The sequence below is a fragment of the Neodiprion fabricii genome, chromosome 4 (genome assembly GCF_021155785.1).
Source record: "Neodiprion fabricii isolate iyNeoFabr1 chromosome 4, iyNeoFabr1.1, whole genome shotgun sequence".
In the NCBI taxonomy this organism is placed as follows: domain Eukaryota; kingdom Metazoa; phylum Arthropoda; class Insecta; order Hymenoptera; family Diprionidae; genus Neodiprion; species Neodiprion fabricii.
Window position 1 is genome coordinate 35678101 of NC_060242.1, and position 22144 is coordinate 35700244.

The 22144-nt window shown below is 45.8% G+C and overlaps 1 protein-coding gene across 7 annotated transcripts in view; it reads right to left on the minus strand.

Moving 5' to 3' along the window:
- The window catches only part of LOC124181005 (polypyrimidine tract-binding protein 1), a 346021-nt gene that overhangs the window by 162606 nt on the left and 161271 nt on the right, over positions 1-22144 (minus strand). For 4 of the 7 annotated variants that reach the window (XM_046567061.1, XM_046567057.1, XM_046567060.1 and 1 more), the window contains one exon: positions 13268-13425. The exons of 2 other annotated variants lie outside the window; for them this stretch is intronic. In XM_046567061.1, coding sequence (XP_046423017.1) covers positions 13268-13348 — 81 coding nt within the window. In that variant the 5' untranslated portion in view covers positions 13349-13425. The remainder of the gene's footprint in view (positions 1-13267; positions 13426-22144) is intronic. One more of the 7 variants, XM_046567058.1, reaches the window with a different exon arrangement.

Here is a 22144-nt window from a genome sequence, read left to right on the forward strand (position 1 = left end):
ATACCGCGAGAATCGTATTAGCCGCGGATAATGAGTCGGAAACTGTTTGCTTTGCGATTTTGAAAAACGCGTCGGCGAAATATCCGTCCGATAAGTCGGGGCGAGAGATATTTCCTGGAAAACTGCGATATTGTGTACCTGAATATTCCGTCCGATCTTGTTATACGCTAGACGAGGTAGGGCGACTATATCGAAACGACTCTACAAATAAATTAAGAGACACTTAATCCGCAAACTTAATTTCCATCCGTAATCGAGCGAGTTGCAGCCACGCTTTGGCCGCTGCAGCTAAACTCGTCGGAGATTAATTCCGACCTGGTAAGGTGAAAAAAATGTAAATAAGAGAAGTAAAAAAAAAAAGAAAAGAAAAGAAAAGAAAAAAACCACATTTCCGACATTCCAGAGCAAACAACCCCCAGTTCAAACATCTGCGGCTTGATGGATTTAATTCGCGGCAGGAAACTCGAACGGATTCCGATCGTATATAACGATGAGAGGATCGAATTCTTGGGAAATGATTCAATCTTTGAGTAGATACTGTATTCGTTTAACGTATTTTTATTTTTATTTTTTTTCCCCCTTTTTTTTCTCTCCCACTTTTGAGGAAATCGGACGAATATCCGTTGAAAACCTCGAACGCAGAGGGTGAAGGTGTGTCAAATTGAATGAGGCGATGATTTTTTCCTGACCGAAGAACCGCGACGACGTGCGGACCGGCGGTTGCACAGGAAGCAGCGGGGGATCCGAGATGACAAAAATGATTTACCGCCCTCGCGGTGGGGTGAGATATTTTTATTACTCTATAAAAATTCCTCGCCTAATAGCTCTTGCGGGGCGAAAGGCGGGAATAAGAAGAAAGAACCGCAAAGGGGCGAAAGAAGCTACGACGCGGGAAGCTGGCGGCGGTTGGATCGTCCCGAAACTAAATTCTCTCTCGCTCAGAGTCCGGGGCCGGAGGTTGCGATCTGAAGCGAGAGGAGATCGGGGATCTACCTGAAATCCAATAAACTCGAAGGCGATTGAATTTATGAAGTGAAAAACTCCCACCGAAAAATAATAAACCGTCTTCTTCGAGATTAAAAATACCTGGTCTCATCGTCGAAAGAGACGCGGCGAAGAAAGGAACAATCCTGAAGGAGCGATTAAGACCCCCCACCCGACGTTATAAATCCTCCCTGACATGAGAAGGCATCGAATTCAGGGGCTTGTCACTCGAAAATCAACCACTACTCGATTTCATTCAAGCCGAAGATATATTGCAAAGGTTTTCAATGAATTCACAAATTTCTTTACCAGTCACATTCGTTGGTACGTTGAATTCAAATGAGTCAAGTGCCGGATTTTAACGAACAAATAGAACTGCTGAATTCGAATAACATTGATAGATAATATAGAATAATCCTGGTTGATAATATCCACTGTTTATCAAGCGTAAGAAAAAGTAAACGTTGCCGAGGAGTCGACGCACAAATTGGGAAAAGCGGTTATTGCGTTCTCGTCATTGCGTATATAAAAGCGATAGGAAATGGAGCATTGAATTTTTTCAACTAACCGAAACACGTTTCGAGGATATCTTGAAAGGAGGCGTCTCGCAGCGGCGGATCGTACCGCACGTAGTACAGGTATGAGAGTGCATGAAATTTGAAGAGTACCGCACGTAGGTACGTACCGAAAGAGGGTCGTACAATCAGCAGTATAAGCGACGTATACACGAGGTATAAGATTGCCGTATCGTGCGGTGGAAATGATACCGGGGAAAGGGGAGAAGTGGAAAGAGGACGCGATATGCGCGTGAGGCGGAAGATTGAAAAATATAAAAGAAAACAGGGGGAGGAAGAAAGAGCGAGAAATGCAGAAAAGGGTTTAAAGGAGTGTGTAGTTGCAGGATTTTCGAGGAAACGTGAAAATTATTCGCCACTTATCATGTAACGATGATTTCCACGATCATAGGAAAGTAGTCAGTTACATATTGGGCATAATTGAAAATCCGTCGTAACATCAACGTTGATTGTCTCGTTCCGCGGAGTCTATTTCCAGCCGGCATAATCTCGCCTTCGCGACCGTTTCAACCCTTGGCTGAGAGATTTTGCACGAATTAGGTAAGAAAATAAGCAGCGGGGTGCAACAGTGTTTTTCTGCACTCGGCAGTATCGCGGGTTGTAGTAAGAATGGTCCGAAATAGGACGGCGAAGGGCGAGCGGGGTGTTTTTCAGGGTGTTTCGCAAACGTGTGCGCCGGTGTATTTCGAGTTCAATCGCACCCTTAATTAGCACACTCAATTAACCACCCCGGCAAAGGCAAACCCGACGGCCTCGGCTGCCGGCTGACGGGAGTTTTTGCGTTTAATTGCGTTAGAGGATTGAATTACAAACAATTATACGCCTGTAACTGAATTGCCCGTTTCGCGCACCGAACACGAAGAGATACATAGAAACCTACAAGCGTTTCACTTTTGCCGCCGTTCTCGATTCCCCTCCCCCGACCATCCGACGGCCAATACATACCCACCGTTCTGACGATATTTTGTACGATTCTTCTTTTTTGTTCATCCTCTCTTTTCGGACTGTATCATACATCCACTTCAACCCCCCCTGCCCCCGAGGCATCAGATATTCCATTATATTTTCAGTTTCGGGGGAAAATGAAATATTGACAATCCCCCCCCCCCCCCCCCTCCCCCGCGCCGCGTCGGGCGAGTGTTGTTGTTTGTTGCTTTGAAAAAAAAGAACGAAAAGTCAAATTCCAAAAAAGACAGGAAAAAAAAAATAAAGAACCAACACAAACGACAGAAGCGAGCACTCCTACGCGTGGGGAGAGGGGGAGGGGGGGGGGGTTGAACTTCGGACGGACTTTTCCGCGACTCCCGACGCATTGGATATGTAAGTGTATCGTACCACTTTAGGCATCACGCCTCACACGCCCGGGCATCCCGCACATTTGAATTCCTATCGGTCCTCGGCGGTAATGGGCGTTATCAGTGGGTCCGGAGTAGGGCAGATGGTTCTCGCCGGTATTGTGTCGGGGGTTGTATCGTATCGGGAATATTCTCGCTTTCGCCAGCCGCTTTGGGCCGCGTGGTGACAACTCCATTGTCTGAGCCGACACCCCGGCGTATCCACGCCGCTAACCGAGAGAGGAAGAGAGAGAGGGAAAGACAATGGTACAGGGATAAAAGAGTCCAATACCATCTCGAGCAGTCTGCTTCGACGAGGGGGAGAAGAGAGTGTGAAGACTGTGAAGACTACGAAGACGACGAAGACGACGACGTTTGCGAGATGTCGCGCCTTCAATTTCAAACATCGCTTCGTATGAAATCTACCAATTTACTCCACCGAATAAACAATTCAAAAGAGCGGCGTGCGCTGTCTCTTGGTTTGATAGATATATGTGTGTGTGCGGTGCAGTTTCCTCTCGGGATCGCAAACGCGTTCCGCATCTTTGATTCAATTCTCGGTTGTCGCAATATGAAGCGTGCGAAGAAAATCGTGGATAAACGTGAATGTAGAAAGCTTCGAAATATTTGATGATCGTTGAACCGAACGATTAGGTACATATTACATACGATATCGCGGAAGTTGCAGCAATTCCAAAGTTGCAGAGCTAAGAAGGAATTATTAGTTGCAAGAAGATTCGATGCGAGCTCCCCTCGATTACCCGGGCAATTGATCGCAGCAACGAAACACTAATTCTTCGCTAAAGTTGACGGATGAATAGAGAAAGAGAAAAGAAAAATTGGCAAGGTTGCGGAAAATCTGGGGGGAGGGCAAAACGAATAAGAAACCGATCGAGAGCAATTTAGCAGCAATCAAAGAACCTGTCGAGTCTCCGGGCAATCTTGCCACTGGCCTCTTGACATCTTTCCTGATTCGGGGCCAGCCTCTCGACAAGTTTGCTGATCGTTGCCTACTACTCGCTTCGGAGAGATTCGCGATCCTCGTCACCTCATCCGGCGGTGCAACAGCACTGCGTCGATCGGAGGTTGAGATAATGGGGGAGAAAAAAAATAAAGATAGAAAGAAAAAAAACCACGAACAAGGTTAGTCTGATTTTATTGTTAGTCAACGGCATCTTCGCGGACAGGTTTCATACGATTTCGTGAGAATCACGGTGTACGAACAGCCCGTCTTTTACGCCATAAAAAGTTGGCCTATCTTCGTTGGACTGCTTAGACCTGGTAGCCCGATAGCCGGAGACTCGCCGTTTGAAATTCGGGATTTGATATCTGCCTGCAGGGGAAAAGTTTGGCCAACTTTCGTCATTGTCACCGGAAGTAAGCGAGTGGGTAAGAACGAGGAGTAGGAACAACTTTGAAAGAGTTGTAAGATAGAAGGTGCAAGGGGAACCTTTTCTGATAGTCCCTCTTCCTTATTACCTGCCCATCCCATGCCTCTTCCATGACTACCTCTATCACTCGGTGGGAAGAAACACATCAGAGACTTCCAGAGACGGGATAGTGTAAAGAAAAAAAGAAGAAGAATAAGAAGAAGAAGAAGAAGTCGCGAGAATGACGGAGAGTTGGGGTAAGGATAAGGAGAAGAGGCCCAACTGAAAAGCTTGGCGTCTTTGCGCGTCTCGCGAACGAGCGCGATGAGACCTCTTGTGAGTTTTCGCGTTCGATTCGGGATCGAGGGGAAAAACCGCGCAGCGCCCTCAAGAGCAGCTCTTCTCTTCTCTTTTCTTCCCTCGAGAAGTTCCACAACCTGGTTCGACGGTGGCGACCATCCTCCTCCCCCCGTGCAGTCCCTTAGATTTACGGTAACGGCAGCTCAGATTTACAATCATCCCCGGCCGGTTCGGTCTTACAGGTTTTCGCGGTCCAGCCTAGCTGGTTGCTGCCACTGCGGCCGCCGCTGCGTATACAGCCTAATAATTCGACCGAGAATTTAAGACCCACATAAACAATCTGGTTATAACTAGGCTGTGGGGGCCATCGCGTAAGGGTGGCCCGACTGACCAACTGGTTGGGCGTGCCTCGTAAGATTTCACGTCGGCTACTGCAGAGAGAGATTTAGGATCCGGGGAGTTGGAAATTCGCGCGTCAAAGGCCGAGGGGGGAGGGGGGGAGGGGGGCGCGATCGTTATTCGCGTTTTTTATACACCCGCGTCGACGAAGCGGCGAATAAAGAAGACGTCATTAGGGCTTCGGCGCGACGGGGGGGGATTTCTCCCGCGAATTCGAGAAATCGGCAGCAACCGCGCGTCGGATCCTCGTTCAAGTCGTAAAGAGGGCTCGTAACGCCGTTCGTTCCGCACTATCCGGCCATCATATATTTTAATACAACATCTATCATACTCTGTCATGTTTTGTCGCTGATCCGATCCTCGATCCTCAGTCCGTGCCGGGAATAAGGGTCTCGTTGTCGGTTAACGTGTCCACCTTCGGAGACACAATACGGTCTCAAGGTTCGCGAAATTTTCCATTCAAGATCGAGGGCGAAGGAAGTCTCGCCGGTCCGGGTCATTTTCTCATCCTCTCTCTCTCTCTCTCTCTTTCTCTCTCTCTCTCTCACCGGCAGAGGGAATTAATTTTTCTCCCAGCGGGTAGAAACGGCCCTTTTCCAACCCCTCTGTGTGCGAGTTTTCAGCGGAGCCTTTCGCGGAAACAGCGAACAAGCTCAGACGTCGGATTATTGATAACGCCGCTACCCCTCGATCCGCCTCGCAGCTCCTCGCCCCCGGATTACAAGAGAACAGCAAGAGCTGAACAGAGGAGAGTTTGAAGAGTCGGTCGCCCCTGATTGTACCGTGAAAATAACCCGCCTCGACCACGACGAATCACACGCGAAGTAAGACGAAACTGCATCGGAAGGAACCTGATTGAACAATCCGTTTTTTTCTCACGACCGTTAACCGTAGCTCGGACAAACGGATGATTGAATCTCAAGTGAACTCGAGATCAACAAGGGACGAAAAAAATTCCAACTTATCGGGCGATCATAGGTGGTGCGATATGTCGAGGCGCGGGAGTTCAGGTTCAGGGTCAGATCGCTTATTTGAAAAGTATCGTATCGAAAACCAAGATAAACGAAAGAAGGAACAATGGAGTCTCATTGTTGCGTAGAGACTCGACGGTAACCTGTAACTTCTGCGATCATGCGCCGCTTAAAAATTCCGATTGATCGCGTTGCTTGTTCACCAAGGTTTTCAGGGACGAGGGTGGAGGGTTGTTCAGGGTCCCGGTAAGAATTATATTCCCCTACACATTCGCTCACCCGGTGTACGCGTCGTTCTGAATTCCGAATAAAAGCACTCGCAATACCCTGCGGCGGTCGTTAATCGAGTAGAACTGAAAAGGATTCTCAATAATAGGGACCACTTCGGAAATTAATGACCTTTGAATTTTCCCCTATTGCGTAACCGCGCGACGACACTGCAGCAATTCATTCCAAGACCTGTTATTCGTCACTGCGGAGAGCGCGAACCGCGCGGTTCAAAACCAGACAATTATACACACCATGTTTTATCGACGATAATATATCTAGCCAACCACCCACCGAACGACCGATACTCGCGAGGAGCAGCAACAGCTGCACCCCTTATTCAACCGGAAGGAAATAAGTGTCACGTAGCGTCGCAATTGACATCCCCTCCATCCCCACCCTAACCGTAATTTATCGACTGTTCGAGGCCGCCGCTCTGATGAGGTTTAAAAAGAAAATTATCCCCAGCACTGGAGTCCCAAGGAAGAAAAACGCAAAACATTCTTCATTCGCACCCGTCTCTTTAGCCGTTGATTATTTTTCGTCACAAATCAATCAGATACAAAATACAACCTGATCCTTCGACCGTTCAAAGTGTATAAAAATCATCGGTGCGAGGGTGTCCTTCGATTCGTTTCGAATTCCGTTTGCCCGTCGTCCCCTGTTTACACGGAACACATCTCCTATTTACCGGATATCCCCGGACGTACGTGCGACGTTTATGAACAACATGTTTCTCAAGTACTTCGCAGCATCGTCCGCGAGTGATCCTCTGTCCGCGCATAGAGTTGTCGCTTTGAGATGACGTTTGTCTCCAGCTTTCTCACCTCCGCAACGTATCTCTCCGAGATTTTCGCTTGCGTCAAAGGCTGCGGAATAACGATAAACGCGCGCATGATCGTCGTTCGAATCGTGCGATTTTAGGACGCCTCATTTGCAGGAAAAGAAGCGAGCGCGGCGCAAGGTTTTAACGTCGAGAGCGAATTGCCGACTCAACCGTTACGGTGCAGTCGGATTTAAGAGTCTGGAAGTTGAGCCATTAAAAAAAAGTGCACCGTCGTAACAATAACTGTAACTACGTACCCGATGTTGTAACCTATAAGCCGAGAAGAAGAAGAGGCGTAGGTGAAGGCGAGCCTAGGCTGGTTGCCCGCTTCCTGCGCCGCCGCCTCTAAATAGGCCGATTCAAAGTTGTTCTTATCGTCCGTGGATTTTTCTCTCAGAGAGGGAATTTTATTAGCCTAGTTACGGGACTCGAGCGAAAACAATAACCATTGTTAGGTTCCGCTGCACCACCACCACCACCACCACTACCACCACCACCACCCCCGACGCCGACGCCGACGCCGACGAGCAGACGAGCAGTTGGAGAGGGTTTTCAACTGTTGAGCTGCCCACTTCCCTTTCCCTTTCTCTTTCCCCTCTCTCCCTATCATTTTCCGCTTGTATTAGGTTCGTTTACAATGCAAGCCGCTTCAAATGCGCCCATGCTTTTTAATCACTACATTCCAAATGCGGGCTAGTGGCCTCGTTTACATCTACATGGCTGCACACGTCCACCAACATCGGTATAGCAAGTGATTTGCTTGTATCCTATGGGAAATTTTCTACATATTCAAGTGTAAACGGAATTTAGATGACAAAATCACAAGCCACGCGTCGTTTCCTTCAGACCTTTGGATCCCTCGTCAACTTTCAGTTACAAGGTAACTAGAAAAATCCATCGGTGATCCCGATGCACCGTTGCGATTTACGCAGGAAAGTGATGTCAAAATTTACAATCGAATATGACGAAGAAGCTTATCGTGCCTGCAGGTAAGGTACAGGCTTCGCTCTATCTTCCCGTTTTCGCTTTCGACACTGAGCGATGAGCCCTCTCGCTTCTATAATCAAACACTGCATTTATTTATGGAATATTATACGTCTGTATACATTTAACACCGCGATTGAGCGAGCTGGACGCAGACATCCCATGTATAAATCGATGAGCCCTTCGTCCCGAAATCTCGACTATCGTAGCCGTCTGTGTCGACCAATCACGGAGCCTCGGTACCTCGATGAACGTGATCGGTACATCAACCGTTGAATAAACCGTACAAAAGCACAGGACAAGAATTTTTCATTTTTAAAAATTTGCAGACAGTACATGTAGTCGGAAAATGATCGAGAAACAATTAAGTATATGCTCATTGCCATAACCTTGGAGCTAAAATTAAGAATTCCCGTTAAATCGAAGAGCTATCATCGTTGACGCAGAGAAGCGAGAGTTACACAATTGCATGAACGGATCTTCGATGATCGTCGATAAAGGATTCGAACACTAGCAAGCCAAGCACGAGAAACGTCCCTGCAGTCGTTTTATCGCCTTCGTACGTTGAAAGAGAACAACTCGCGTGACCTTGGAACCACAACCGATCCGAGGGTCGCACGGTAAGCAATAAACTAGTTTCAACACCGAGATATTTGGGCAACGGTTTGTTCGAGCGACAAGAGTGGGCTCTTTGCGTACGTACGATGGGCTACCCAAAAGAGTTAGGAGGCAAAAGGGTCGAGAAACGAGACGGACGTCAAGTGACGTGACCGGTGATACGAACCGCTTTAATCCTCACGTTTACGTATGCAGATGTCGCGAGGGACGCGGGCGGAGGACTCGCCATCACGACCGGGACTCGGACGAAGGTGACTTTGATCACCCTCGTACCCGACCCTGGTTGGCTGGATAACAAGCCATACAAAGCTGCGCGAGGATTAATTCAAAGAAAATATTAGAACGGCGGTAGTTTACAACCTTTGACCAGTCAGGGTAGAGGGACACCAATCTTTCGAAGGTGTATGTTACATAGAATCCGCGCAAGGTATACGTAGACAATTGAGAAAACCTTTTCGACAATATTGATTTGACCTACGTGCGATCGTTTTGAAAACAAAAATTTGACCGACAAGTCAAGTCGCGACACCGTGATAACGTCACACGTCGAATTTGCAAGAAACGCGTCAGAGGACACAGCTCGGCCAAGTGATCAAACGTCCAACACGAATTTGAGAAAGAAGTGCCCGAGTGTGAGTTTTCGGGATGAAAAGCGATCGCGAAGAGGGCGTGTAGGCCGAGCTGAAGCTGGTATAAATAGTAGCGAGGTTTTATCGAGGCAGGGCAGGCGAAATGAAAAACGTTGGGAAGTTTCGCTCCGGGAGCTCTTTAGGTTTTCAATTAAGGGTGATCGAGATGCCACCAACGGCGTCGTCGTCGTCGTCGTTGGTGGAACCGGGAAGCAAGCAGCACCGGCACAGCACGGCGGCGTGCCCCGAAATGTTGGATAAACTTTGAAGCAATTTAACCCAATCACATCACCTTTCCTGGGAGTAATAATTAAAAGATCCTTGGAGGGCTTGTCGCCCTCCTCTTCCCTCGTCCTTCCCTCATTGTGTCTTCCAGGTTTTGTCCCAGCCTCCGAGGTTCTCGCGAGCTCGCTTATTATATAACGTTTAAAAGCAAAATGCAAAGAAGCCCGACCAACCGACAGACGAGACCTTCACCAGCCGGGGGTAAGACACGGAGGAGGAATAAGGTGGGCTTCGTTAATATATATATATATATATATATGTGTGTGTGTGTGCGAACACCTTGCACACCGTGAACAACGCCTTTATAAAAGTATCCGGTGAACAAAAACGTGAATAACATTAAGTTAGTTAATATATTGCCTTAATTTTAATATACAATGCCCGACGGGCGCCTCACTACGTGCTGCTGGTTCTAGTGGTCTCAGTAGCCCGTCGTTCCTTCCTTCCTTCCATTCTTCTTTCGTTCGTTGGTTCGATTCTCATCCCTCTTCACCGTCACTCCCTTACACCAAAATACCGTATCACTCCTAACTACAAATCGCTGAAAATATGTGGGTGAAAGTCATTACATTGTCTTTTAATTATTTTTTCCTTTTCCTTTTCACTTTGAATCAGCGATACCCAAGACTTTCGGATGTGTTCCGCTCCCAACCGCGACCTCGCATAAAAAAATGTCAAGGAACCTTTTTAGCCGTGCTACGTTTATATCATCGTCGGGATCATTTGACAAGCGTTGTAGTGCCGAATGGAGTGAATCGCCGTGATCCTCTCCACTCGCAACACGAGCACGTTACGAAAGGATTATCAGGACCGAAGGTTCAAAACCCGACAATGACCGATCAGCCTAACTTGCCCCGATCTCTCCCTGGCTGACCCTGGGTTTCCCGATTTGGCGAGTCCACGGTCATCGAGAGTGACAATGTTCGACGTCAGGAGCGGCGGTTCGAGCGCGGCGTCATCAATGGCTGCAAATATCGTCATGTCACGCCCGCATACACGTACCTACCAGGCACGAGAGGATCATCATCGTATCAGCGAAGCACGAGTAAGGCCGGGAGCGAGCAGCCCTGAACGGGTTCCCACCCCGTGCAGCCCCTAAATTGATTAGAGAACCAACCACCCTGCGTGTCCCTCCACGCCATATTAACCCTTCCTCCTCTCCCTCCATCTCCCACCCTCTGCACCGTTACACCACAGTGTGTACCGAGCGGTGATAATCAATACAATAGCGTAAATAACTCGACGGCGGAACGTATCTATACATAGGTAAATCTCCTGAAGCTTGCCGCCTGCGAAGTTACGGTGTTCGACATCCGGTCCTCATCTAGCGATCTTTGTTAAAGAAATCGATGACCGCGTTTTACGCAATCGGAACATAATTTTAACCAATTCGGGTAAATCAACTATGAATTTTTGGTGACGAAGGGAAAATTTATAGAAGCATTGACCGTGAATATATCGCAGATTTGTGCGATCAGGCATAGGAATTGATTTTTTTTTTCTCAATTAATTTTTTGAAAGGAGCGTCATCGATCTTTCAAATTTTGTAAATATATATATATATATATATATATAATATATACTATACATAGATGCGTTTGTTCGGCTGGCCGAATGCCAATGGGCTTGGGAAATGCGATTGACCGAATAGCTCTTCTCCAACCCCGTTTCGACCCCCGTCCGGCATTGGAACATTGATATAAAAATACCGATACATTCCAGCGAGCCGTTGCTTCTGCTGCTGCACAACCCCCTCACGCAGCACCCGTCGGATATATTAATTAAAATTCCACGCGGTAAATATTCCATCGGCGAGGATTCATTGATGTCTAATTAACCTGTTTGTCCAATCGACATTAATAACCGGTGATTTATTTATCTATTATTTTTTTCTTTATTTTTTTTTCATGTTGTTTTGCCCCCATGTTTTGTCTCTTCCGCCAAACGGCGCGGAGAGAGAGAGAGAGAGAGAAAGACAGAGTGAGCTCGAAAATTATACGGACGTATCGTCCGCGATATACGCGTTACATATATTCAATCGGAGATATCGATTCGCGGACGAGACGAAAATATGGAAGAGGGGCCGAGGGTTGGCAGGTCGGAGGTATAGGGGTGCAAATAAACAAAACAAACAACCCCCTTCGCTGCCTCCACCGCCGTTGCACAGGGGGATTTCGTAACGAAGATGTGTGCGTAGGGAGACGCGACGGTGGTGACAATAAATTCGATACAATAAGACAAGCAAGACAGAAGACAGAGAGAGAGAGAGAAAAACATACAATATGTATAACCTGGGTGTGTGTATATGTATACGATATACGCGTATGTGTTATAGGTACGTTTGGAAAGGTTGAACCCCGAGTAGCGCGAATCTATGTATGTACTTTTCAGATTTATATAAATAGGAGAAAAAGATGAATGGAAACCCGCGGCCTCGATGCGAGGGAATCGATAAATTTTGATCACAAACACCCGCCGTCTTACGGATTCAAGAGGATTACACCTGCGAAGCTGGAAGGAAACGGACCGTGTGACCAAAAGTGCGAAGTAAGATAAAATAAGAGCGAGAGAGAGAGAGTGAAAGAAAATGAACTAAATCACAAACTAAAATAATCGTCAGGTCGGAGAGGCCTGAGCTAGCCACGCCGATTCTTTATTATATCGAAACGATGCGGAGCCCCGTTTTTGTCGAAAAACGCCTAGGGTTGAGTTTTTGCTCCGGTTTGCTGGCCAAACGAGTGACGAGGTAAATAAATTTTTACGGAAGTAGAGAAAGGAAAGTTGGAAGACAAAATAAAAAAAAAAAAACTAACGTCATTTCCGGAGTTACGTTACACCAACAACATTCGGCCTGGCGCGTGTGTACACAAAATTTATAAATTATAATGTTGTGCCGCACGTATTCACACAAAGATCAGAGTTTTGCAGGAAGAGGAAGTGCCTTCGTCAGAGGAGGGCCAGCGTTTGAATAAATAAACTCCCAAGTTTTGAATTATTTATCTTTGACTGTTGCGCGCGGAAAATGTGTAGATATACTTAACTATAAATAAAAATATATATATATATATATATATATCAGATGCAGTATGTGTCGGTGAATCGTACGATGAAAAGCGTCATTTCTCGTACGGAATGAATGTAGAATGCGAGAGGTGAAACTGTGATGGTGAAATATGCAGGGATGGGAAAAAGCAAGGATCCGATTCATCTTACCGACTCTTTAATCAATGAAATGATTCACCCGGAGACACTTTAATTCGTCTGGTTTTCTTTCATCCCGGCAAACGGGTCTCGCAACCCTCGGCGCCGATCTACAGGCTCCTCGAAATCTTAGAAGAAACTTTCCTCGAAAAACTTTTCCTTTTTCACCAATGGACCGTATTATATATACACTTGTGTACAAACCGCGAAAGCTGCGGGCCTTTTTCGAAAGTATATAAGAAATTTCTGAAAACCACTCCACCTCTTGCGATATTCCCATCGAAGATAAGATAGAAGATTCGACCCGATACTATTCGAATATATCGGTTGAAATATTTCTCAAAACTTTGTCTCCCCGTTCATTCAACGCCGCAGTTTTGTTTCTCACTTCATTGCCGGTGACACGTTCGTATAAAATAACGAAGATTCATTGAGATGAAAGATTTCTTTTTCTATCAAATTTCACCGCAACCGTTGAGAAAATATCACGATTTGTGATAATGATCGTGTAAAGCGAGACTGACCTTTATTCCCAATGTTGGCGCCAGGATCCCGTAATCGTGGAGAGCGGGCAGCATCACCGGGGGAAGATTGGTCATCATCATCCTGTCGATTGGCTAAGGCGCACACCGTATCGAACTATGCACAACTATTCGTATCCTACAACCAGAGTCTGACCTACCTGAAACAAGGTGAAGAGAAAAAAAAAGAAACTCGTTAATACACACGATACATATTTACAGTAGTGCAAAAATTCAACATAAATCATGCAGCCAAACGGAAGGCCAAAAATTGTATTCGTCATTTAACAAAAAAAAAACATATACTCGTTACCCGTGATCCGCGTTGAGTAGACAAAAATCTGCACCTACTTGAAACACGATTGCCAAAACCGAGTACATAATTTTTTATTGTTTTTTATTTTTTTTGGAAAGTGTTTATCCGTTAGATTTCTCCCAACAAGCACGATCATCCGATGTGACGAAGCGTTCGGCGAGAGGAAGCGTCCTGCGGGATGAAGAGAGCGAGCGAGTCGAGAACCCTTCATTCAACTAGAGCGCAGCCAATTATAAAATAATCCTTTAAGATTTACATGGCGGAGGTGGGTGTACCCGGGATTAGCTTAGCCTCTGACGGAGTGGCGTCTGGGCGTCGACTGTCGGTTGCCGAGTGATTTGGGTGGGTGCAAGATTTCAACGGTCTTATACCGGGATTTGATATCTCCCCCCCCACCCCCGTGTTTGCTCCCCAGAGATTTCAACACGTTTAGCCAATTCAAGTTACAAACTACAGATCAGCTTGTCTGTGCTTACTTTGATTCCGGATCGAAGGAATTCAAGATAGCGAAATTTTATTTTCTAAACGACACTCGTTTTCGAAAAGAAAAATCTGGGTCTACGTACCTCGAGTGAAGGTCGACGATTTGAAACGAAAGACTCGGGTGTTACTCCCTGGATACGTTTGACAAGGACGTCGAGGATGCGTAGATGACTTTGGTATAAAAGGATACAAAGGTATAAGGATAGGCCGCGCCAGCCGGAGGGGGTTATGTATATTATTATACGAAGCGACGAATATACTATCAAAGAGCGAGGTGCAAGCTCTCGGAAAAGCGAGGGGGTGGCGTATTCCTGAATAATATATCGGGGATGGAACGTGGATGGAAAGGGGCGCGAAATTGCTCTTCGGCACATGTCGCGATCCCGTTCTTCGAGCCCAGAGATCCGAACGACAAATCTGTTTATGAAAGCGTTACTGTACAAAAACGGATAACATCTCGAGTGAAAAGGGAGATAAAGGTGGAGTAAGGAGACGGAGAGAAGAAAAAAAAAAAAAAAGAAATACAAGATGCGAGAGGATGACTCAACGATATGCGTATCTTTGGCGACATCTTTTGACCCAGTCTCATGTACGCATGATCTATCTTCATTGTTATTATACATTAAATTTGTAGTACCTTGACACACCATTTTCTGCGCACGTATGACTTTTCCTTGTAAATTTTTAATACTTAACACAAGAGGTAAGAGAAATATCAGTCGTAACGCCGAGTTACATTTCAACCAATGCGGTTTTTTGCCTTGAAGAAAAAAAAAAAACATATTTGCGTTCACGGGAGGGATACAAAAGCACGCGATTTTTTTTTTTTTTTTTGTTCTTCCCTTCGAGGCAAAACCGCATTGATGATAACCTTTGGTATCGGTGGATATTTTCAACCATGCAGAACCTGACTGAAAACGAATTAAAACGAATATACTATTTACAGCACGACATATAATTTCAGTTTCATTACGCGTCTCGAAAAAAATGTGAATAATAACATGACGCGAAATTCAATCACGTTAAGTCTTCGCGTCCGTCGGCTGCAAAGCGGAATGAAAGAGAGGAAAAAAAAAAAAAAAACTGAAAAAGTATCCGAGGGACGTTAATCAGCCGCGTTTTTTACTTCCGAATCAGGAGTTATAATAATGCGAACCCTTCGCTGCCGGTGAAATTCTGACGGAAGCCTCGAAGCGATAATCGTGCGCGTTATTTAAACCTAATGGATACGTATGAAGTCTGGCAATACGTCCATTGATGTGAATGAACAATGCTCAACTCCATGGCAAAGCGAGGCGCCATTTCGAACCCGCGCATCCGTACACATGGCCAAAGTAGGTATGCGTTTGATTAATTCCCAACCTACGTCCTGCGGGAGATAATTTGTTAACTACCCGACGGTGTCTGTGCGAGGGAACGAGACTTGTCCCATGTCCGAAGGGGATAAAAATCTAATCAAAGATCCATCGGCCGCCGCCCGTTTCCGTAGAGCTTCGCATCGAGGATTAACTTTCGCGTCGCCCAAAGACCAGCGACAGAGTCGATCGGACGCCACCAGGTCCGCACAGCGTCTGTCTAATCTTCCGAGGCCTTACATTAGCTCTGATACGATCGTTTCGCCCTATATATCGCTCAATTTTACGGTATATCCGGCACAATAGAGACAATAAGAATTGGCTTATTATACCTTGTTTGACACACCTTGGGATACAATCCATCCCACGCCTTTCCTTCCTCAATTCAAAATCTTCAAATCTAAAAACATCGGGACTACGTGGCGCCATCTGGCATTTTCATATTTGGTTATATAACCTATAATTTGAGAAGTTAAACTTTCAAGAGCTTACAAAAAAGATTTGTTAGATCCTTTCTCATGAAAATTTTTTTGTCGCTGGGGTACAAACGACCCCAGGGTGTCATTTATGTAATTTTTCAGAAATATGTCAAACAAGGGTTATTCACGTTACAGCTCCACATTCCCGCAACGAAATCCCTTAAATTCCCCCCTCCCCGTTTTTGAATACCGAGAGGCATGCTGTAAGAAAGTGTGTATACCCACGTGTAAAAAAAAGGGGGGGGGGGACGAAGGGAGGGGGTATCGAGGTCGTTAAAATAACCAGACTCGAAGCAGTAAAATAATTGCCTATTGACCAGCCATTATTTGACGCTCGTTGTTCGAGAGGCTAACGATGCAATTGGCTGTCGTTCCCCGTCCCCCGATCCTCGAGGGTACGAAACGTACGTGCGAACGGTTCCAGGGTTGCTGTTGCGGAGCGGCAGGCGGCAGACACCGGAGATGACGCGTGTTTTCAATTACTTCACATATAGCCGCCGGACGACACAGACGGAATAGTTCGGGCCAGGGCAATTTACATTTTTAGCCAATATTCAACCCGTTTTTACTCCATCGTACACCCTGAACATCGTCAACGGCCTCGCGTGGCTTCAGGGACTTTCAATTTACCGATTCACTCGTTTGTCCAACCGAACGAATAAACTATTCTACTATCGCGTCAAAGACTGCCTTGCAATACACACACACACACACACAGAGTTTTTTCACTCGTTATCAATACGTACGACTCGACAAAAAGATCGTCAAATAATGATAAATTTTTTCAAATTTTACGAACCAGTTTCGCTACATCGTTATTTACAGTACCGACAAGCATCCGTATCTCAGTCGATTTCAACGACGTTGTCTTTTCGTTGATAAACGGTCGCATGAACAGGTGCTTTATCAATTGACGAGTGTTTCTTCTTCTCGTTTCATCAGCAACGGAAGGAAATATCCTTTTTTTCCCCCTCTTCCTCTTCTTCTTCTTCTTCTTCTTCTTTTTCTTTTCGTGTATTTTGAAAATGAAGAGACAGTCGTCGATGCGACATCGTCTCCCCGAGTGTCGCTGATATCGTAATTTAACGCGAAGAGTCGGGGCGGGGTAACGTTTCAGTCACTCACGAAATATGAAAGTTGGTCCGTTTAGCCTCTGAAACTTGGCTGACTCGTTCGAGCGCAAGTATAGCTGCTTTCCCAAGTTAGTTCGTATATTTATGGACTCGTATAATTCGACGATCCGCTCCGGTGCTGGCTAATTACGAGAATTTTAGAGTACGCTGACATAAACGAAACAGGGTAGAAGGTGGTTGTAAACCGTAGTCGAGCAAGTACTGACTCCTGACGCGATCCGAGTCCGACCTTAACTCGAGACCAGAGTTCTCCGGCAGTCTGAACGTCACCGATCATAACGCAGCTGCGAACCGTAAAGCTTTTCGCCCTATACCTGCATGCGGTCTTACAGGCACTTGAACGCGAGTATACCCACGAAACTAAACCGTTTGTACCGACGTTTCGTGTCATTTGGAAGTTACCTACGAGACAATTAAAAACATTCCATCTCCATCTTCTCCTCGTTTTCATCGACATTTTTTTACAGTCAAATGTTCGGACCCTGACCCTTTACCTCAAACCTCTGTTACATTGCTACGTACTCGAGACACCGAATGAAAAGCGGAGCTTGCAATACAACGAGTCAAGCTTCGTTGCGTAGTTAAATCACTTAAGAAAGTGTTCCCTTCCCCCATACACACAGTAGCGCGGCACCTGTCCTGTCGACGAAGTTAAATACTGTGTCATTCGGGAAAATATGGACGTTTAAATATACGAGGTGAGATCGATATATAATCCATTCGTGGTACGGATTTTGATTTTATCGACGAGTAGAACACGTGCACGCGGGGTGTTCATGGTGTTTTCGTTGCGGCAGTTCAGCGGCTCGAAGAAGCGAGTGACTGATTAATTGTTGAAAAGAAAAAGGTGGGAGGATTTCTTAAAGGTAAATAACCGTCGGTGGAGGAAAGCCATTGTAATGAAGCTGCTTATCAAAATTCTTAATTAGAAAATTTTAATTATGTTTCCCAGCGGGAGATAGGCGGCGTGTATACTATACACACATAAAGCAAGATCCTAGCGAGGGCTGCTGTTTCTGCACTCGAGAGATAGTGAATTTCAGGGAAGACGCCCAGCTTCTCTACTCCCGTGCATCGAGACGTCGGATAGGCGGAAGGCAGGCAGGCAGGCATGCATCTAGAAGTCGGAGGAAAAGGGGAACGACGGATCGCGGTGAGGTTAAGGTAATCAAGCTTGCGCCTCTCGCCAAGATGCAGGCTACAGAGAAACGCAACGCGAACACCGCTCGCGGTTTTCCCCGCATTCGGAATCCAGATTGATATTTACCCTCGTGAATTCGGGGGTCGGGGCGGCTAGAAATTTACGTCCGTGATATCGTCGAGTGTAGAGGAGGAGGAGGAGGAGGAGGATGAGGAGAAGAAGATGTGAAAGCCTCGTTGCAGCAGGCGAGGAGAAAAGCCGCGGTTCGATTCTCCCACACACGCTACCGTGCAGACAAAGTTTATCGGGCAAAGATTAATTGGCCACTCAAACCATCTTTACGGGGGCAAACGTTCCGGCTAATGACTTTTGACTATCCTCCCCATTTAGGCCCGATTTTCCCCTTCCGTCGTCGCCGCCGCTGCCGCCGCAACCCTTCGAGAAATTAGGGTGTCGGTTTAATCAGAATAATTGAGATTCCAGTTTCTAAATCTTCCGGTTACCTAACCCCACGACGATGGCTGGGGTGGTCGTATATCTTGAAAACTCTGCCGGGTTACTCAACCCTGAGAATTGGTGTCGAAATTGAGCAAACTAAGCGCGATACGTCCTGGGACTAATTATTGTCTGATCCACGTTAGACTCGAACAGCTTTTTCCGATTCCTACTGAATAAATCAGCACGACGAGATAAATTTCTGACGATTAACTCGTGTGTATAGAAATTATAAAAAAAAAACAAAAAACACCGATCGAGTCTCTCGCATAATCTGACTGCAACGTGACCTAGCAGACTCCGGTTTGGACCCGTCAGCTGTCAACTTTAAGACGTCACTGAGCGCCGGATCCTACCTCAATGTTATTACTTATTCAATATCGACGTCGGATCGGGTTTGTATAACGACGTCAAATTCCGGGCAGGCTAGACGAGGAAGGAAAGAAGCCGCGATAGAGTCGGACGATGATATGATGTAGTGAAAGGGGGGGCCGAGAAGCAGGCGGAAGGGTGGAGGGAAGAAAAAGAGAGAGAAGAGGGTGAGTCGGGGAAAGCGGAGAGTCGAGAATTCGTGTCAATTTAACGCGGCACCGATAATTTCTCCTAATTATCCAAAACTTGCCAGCGCTCTCAAAATAATATAACTTTTGCGGTGAAAATTCCGCACGCTTTTCACGAAACATTTCGAAAGTCCGTTCCACCGAGAAACAGCCACCTTGCAGCACAGTTCATCAACGCGTCAACATTGCCTTGTTTAATCACACTACATCAGGTATAATGATTAGGTATAATATACATTGTACGTACCAACACGTAGAGATACGCACGTTTCGGTTTGCCCAGCGACTGTAAACGCACCGACAAAATTTCGCCGAGCCAATTATTAACACAAACAAACCTAAATCTCGCGGCTCTGTGCGTATATTAAACATCGAAGGTGGGAAAAACTGACAAACGTTTCACCCAAGACGTCAAAACCGCGGATCCTTTGTTATTTCCCGTTTGTCACTTGTAGCAAAACTACCGATTTACTCAACGATTTTGCGGAACATTTCCAGTTTGTATCGGTATTTAGTTATTTTCATTGCATTCGTCGAGTGGACGAAAGTGAGACTTGGGTATCCGGGATATATCTACGTGTAAAGGTTAAATCAGCTAATAAAAGTGTGGAACCAAAGAGGATCGCAGAACGTGTAAAATAGACAGAGTCCACATGTGTCGACGATATCGCCGATCGCGAGGTTAGGTGAAGAGAAAATCTACGAGCGATAAGGAAGTTGCAAAACAAAGTGAAATGGACATGCTGAGGGGGCAGGTGGTCATCAATCACAAGTACGAAGCTTTCCTAGCGAACGATATTATAAACGACGTTCAATTCGTTCTCTATTATTTCTCGGCCTCTTGGTGTCCTCCGTGCGAAACATTTTTACCCCTGATGAAGCGGCTGGCCGAGGAAATCTCCCGGCGAAAATTGCTCATGCAAATATTTTACGTGCCATCGGATCACGATCAGGACGAGATGTTCGAATCCTTCTCAAAGAATCACGGCCAATGGTACGAAGACTCGCGATAGAAATCGTAGGCGAAAAGATCGTCACTCTAGTTTCAACCCTCTTTCTCCCTTTCAAGGTTCGCAGTTCCGGTTGGACCAGTTACGGCGAAAATAAGGAACAAGTATCACGTTCATTCTATCCCGACCCTGATAGTTGTGGCCAAAGACGGTCACTTGGTAACGAGAATCGGACGACGCGAACTCGAGGAACACGGTGTCGGTGTTTTGTTGCTGTGGTTTCCGGATCTCGACGAAGAATCTCCGGGGACATAAAATTACGCATTGGATTTTCTCAAATTCCCAGTATCGCGGATAAATACAACGTCGGTTTGATTGACTATATTCTTCGTTGAACTAACAGGCGGACTACGAAGATTATTCACGGTAAATTTCGAAGCGAACGAACAGACGGTTAAAATCTGACGCAAAGACACGGCGATGTGACGTTGAATTTACGGGACTGCTGCATGTTAATTCGTTTTCCGCCTCTTGTTAACAATTAGAGAGCTTAAAGTAACGAACCGCTGCAAATGATGCCGGGAAGAAGAAGAAGAAGGAGAAGAAGAAGAAGAAGAAGAAGAAGAAGAAGACGCGGCTCATGAATATGACGGGCTGATTATACGAGATATCGATCGTTGAAAATATCAATTCGGGAATATTGAATTACAAATTGAATTTCGGCTTTATTCGTGGATCAAGAGTTTCGTTACCGGGACTGAAATATGCATCTGAAATTGGATGAAATGAATGATGAAACAGCAGGCGGGGCGACGTCGAGCCGAGCTGCTGCTGCTGCCGCTGCTGCTGGTTCGAGATTCGCGGTTAGCAACGTGAAATCGGTATCTCATCTTTCGCGTAACAAAAGTCTAAAACTTCAGTATCGAAAGTCTTCTCCAACCAGCGAGATATTTGATAAATTTCAATTACCAAGTCGGAAGCCGATATTCGAATAGAAGCTAATCAAACCGTTCGATTCATACTCTTCTTCGTGTTTTCCTGTAAGAAAAATCAAGTTACACCTGTCATCACGACAGACGAAATAATATTCAACGGTCGATACGTTTCATCAATTTTACCGTCTCCGCGTCCCTCAAGCATGAATAATTAGTTATTCCTAATTGCACCAAGTAGTTCGGTAGTTTCAGTTTCCCAAGTAGCAGCTAATAGATGTAAACATACGTTGACGGCAGTTTCGAAATCAAACTTCTCCATCGCTTCTACGTAGGTATTATTGCAAGTGCAGATGCAGGTGCAGCTGCTTCACTGCTTATAAGTCAAAGTAAGAAGCAAAATCATACGATCACGTTGACTAAATGATTTTACAGGTAAAAATAAGACTCGAAACTTATTAAAGTTGTTCGATGTAATAAATTGCGTGATGAAAAATCTGTTCAAATCTGAAGGAATTGCACCAACTTCTGATACGATTAAAATCACTTTATCGTCAAGAAAACTATACTAAAAGACATTTCTTGGAATAAAATGCAACAAACAACGCTTTGATCATTTCTGATCCTCTTCAAAATCCGTATTTCGATTTTACTTCCCCACTCGAAAGTGAATCTCGCGATTAAATTTGTCAAAATTGAATGACAACTCCGATCACAATTAGTAACGACGATATTATTAATTAACCCCGTTAGGTATGAGAAATTATAATTAGAATCTACGATCAAATTAACGGGATAAGGCGAAAAATTGTCGCATCTCAGACACGCGTGCAAACGTGTGACGTTCGGAGAACAGAAACAGTAACGAATGAAAGTTGAGAACCGCCGTTCGTCCCCCGAACATTGTATAGCATATTTCGCGGAGGAGAAAACGAGAGAGGAATCTGGCTAAGTGAGCGGGAAGGGGAGGGCGGTGGAGAGTAAGGGAGGTTAGCCAACGCAATATATACGAACGCGTCGAGTTTTCCTCTTCTGC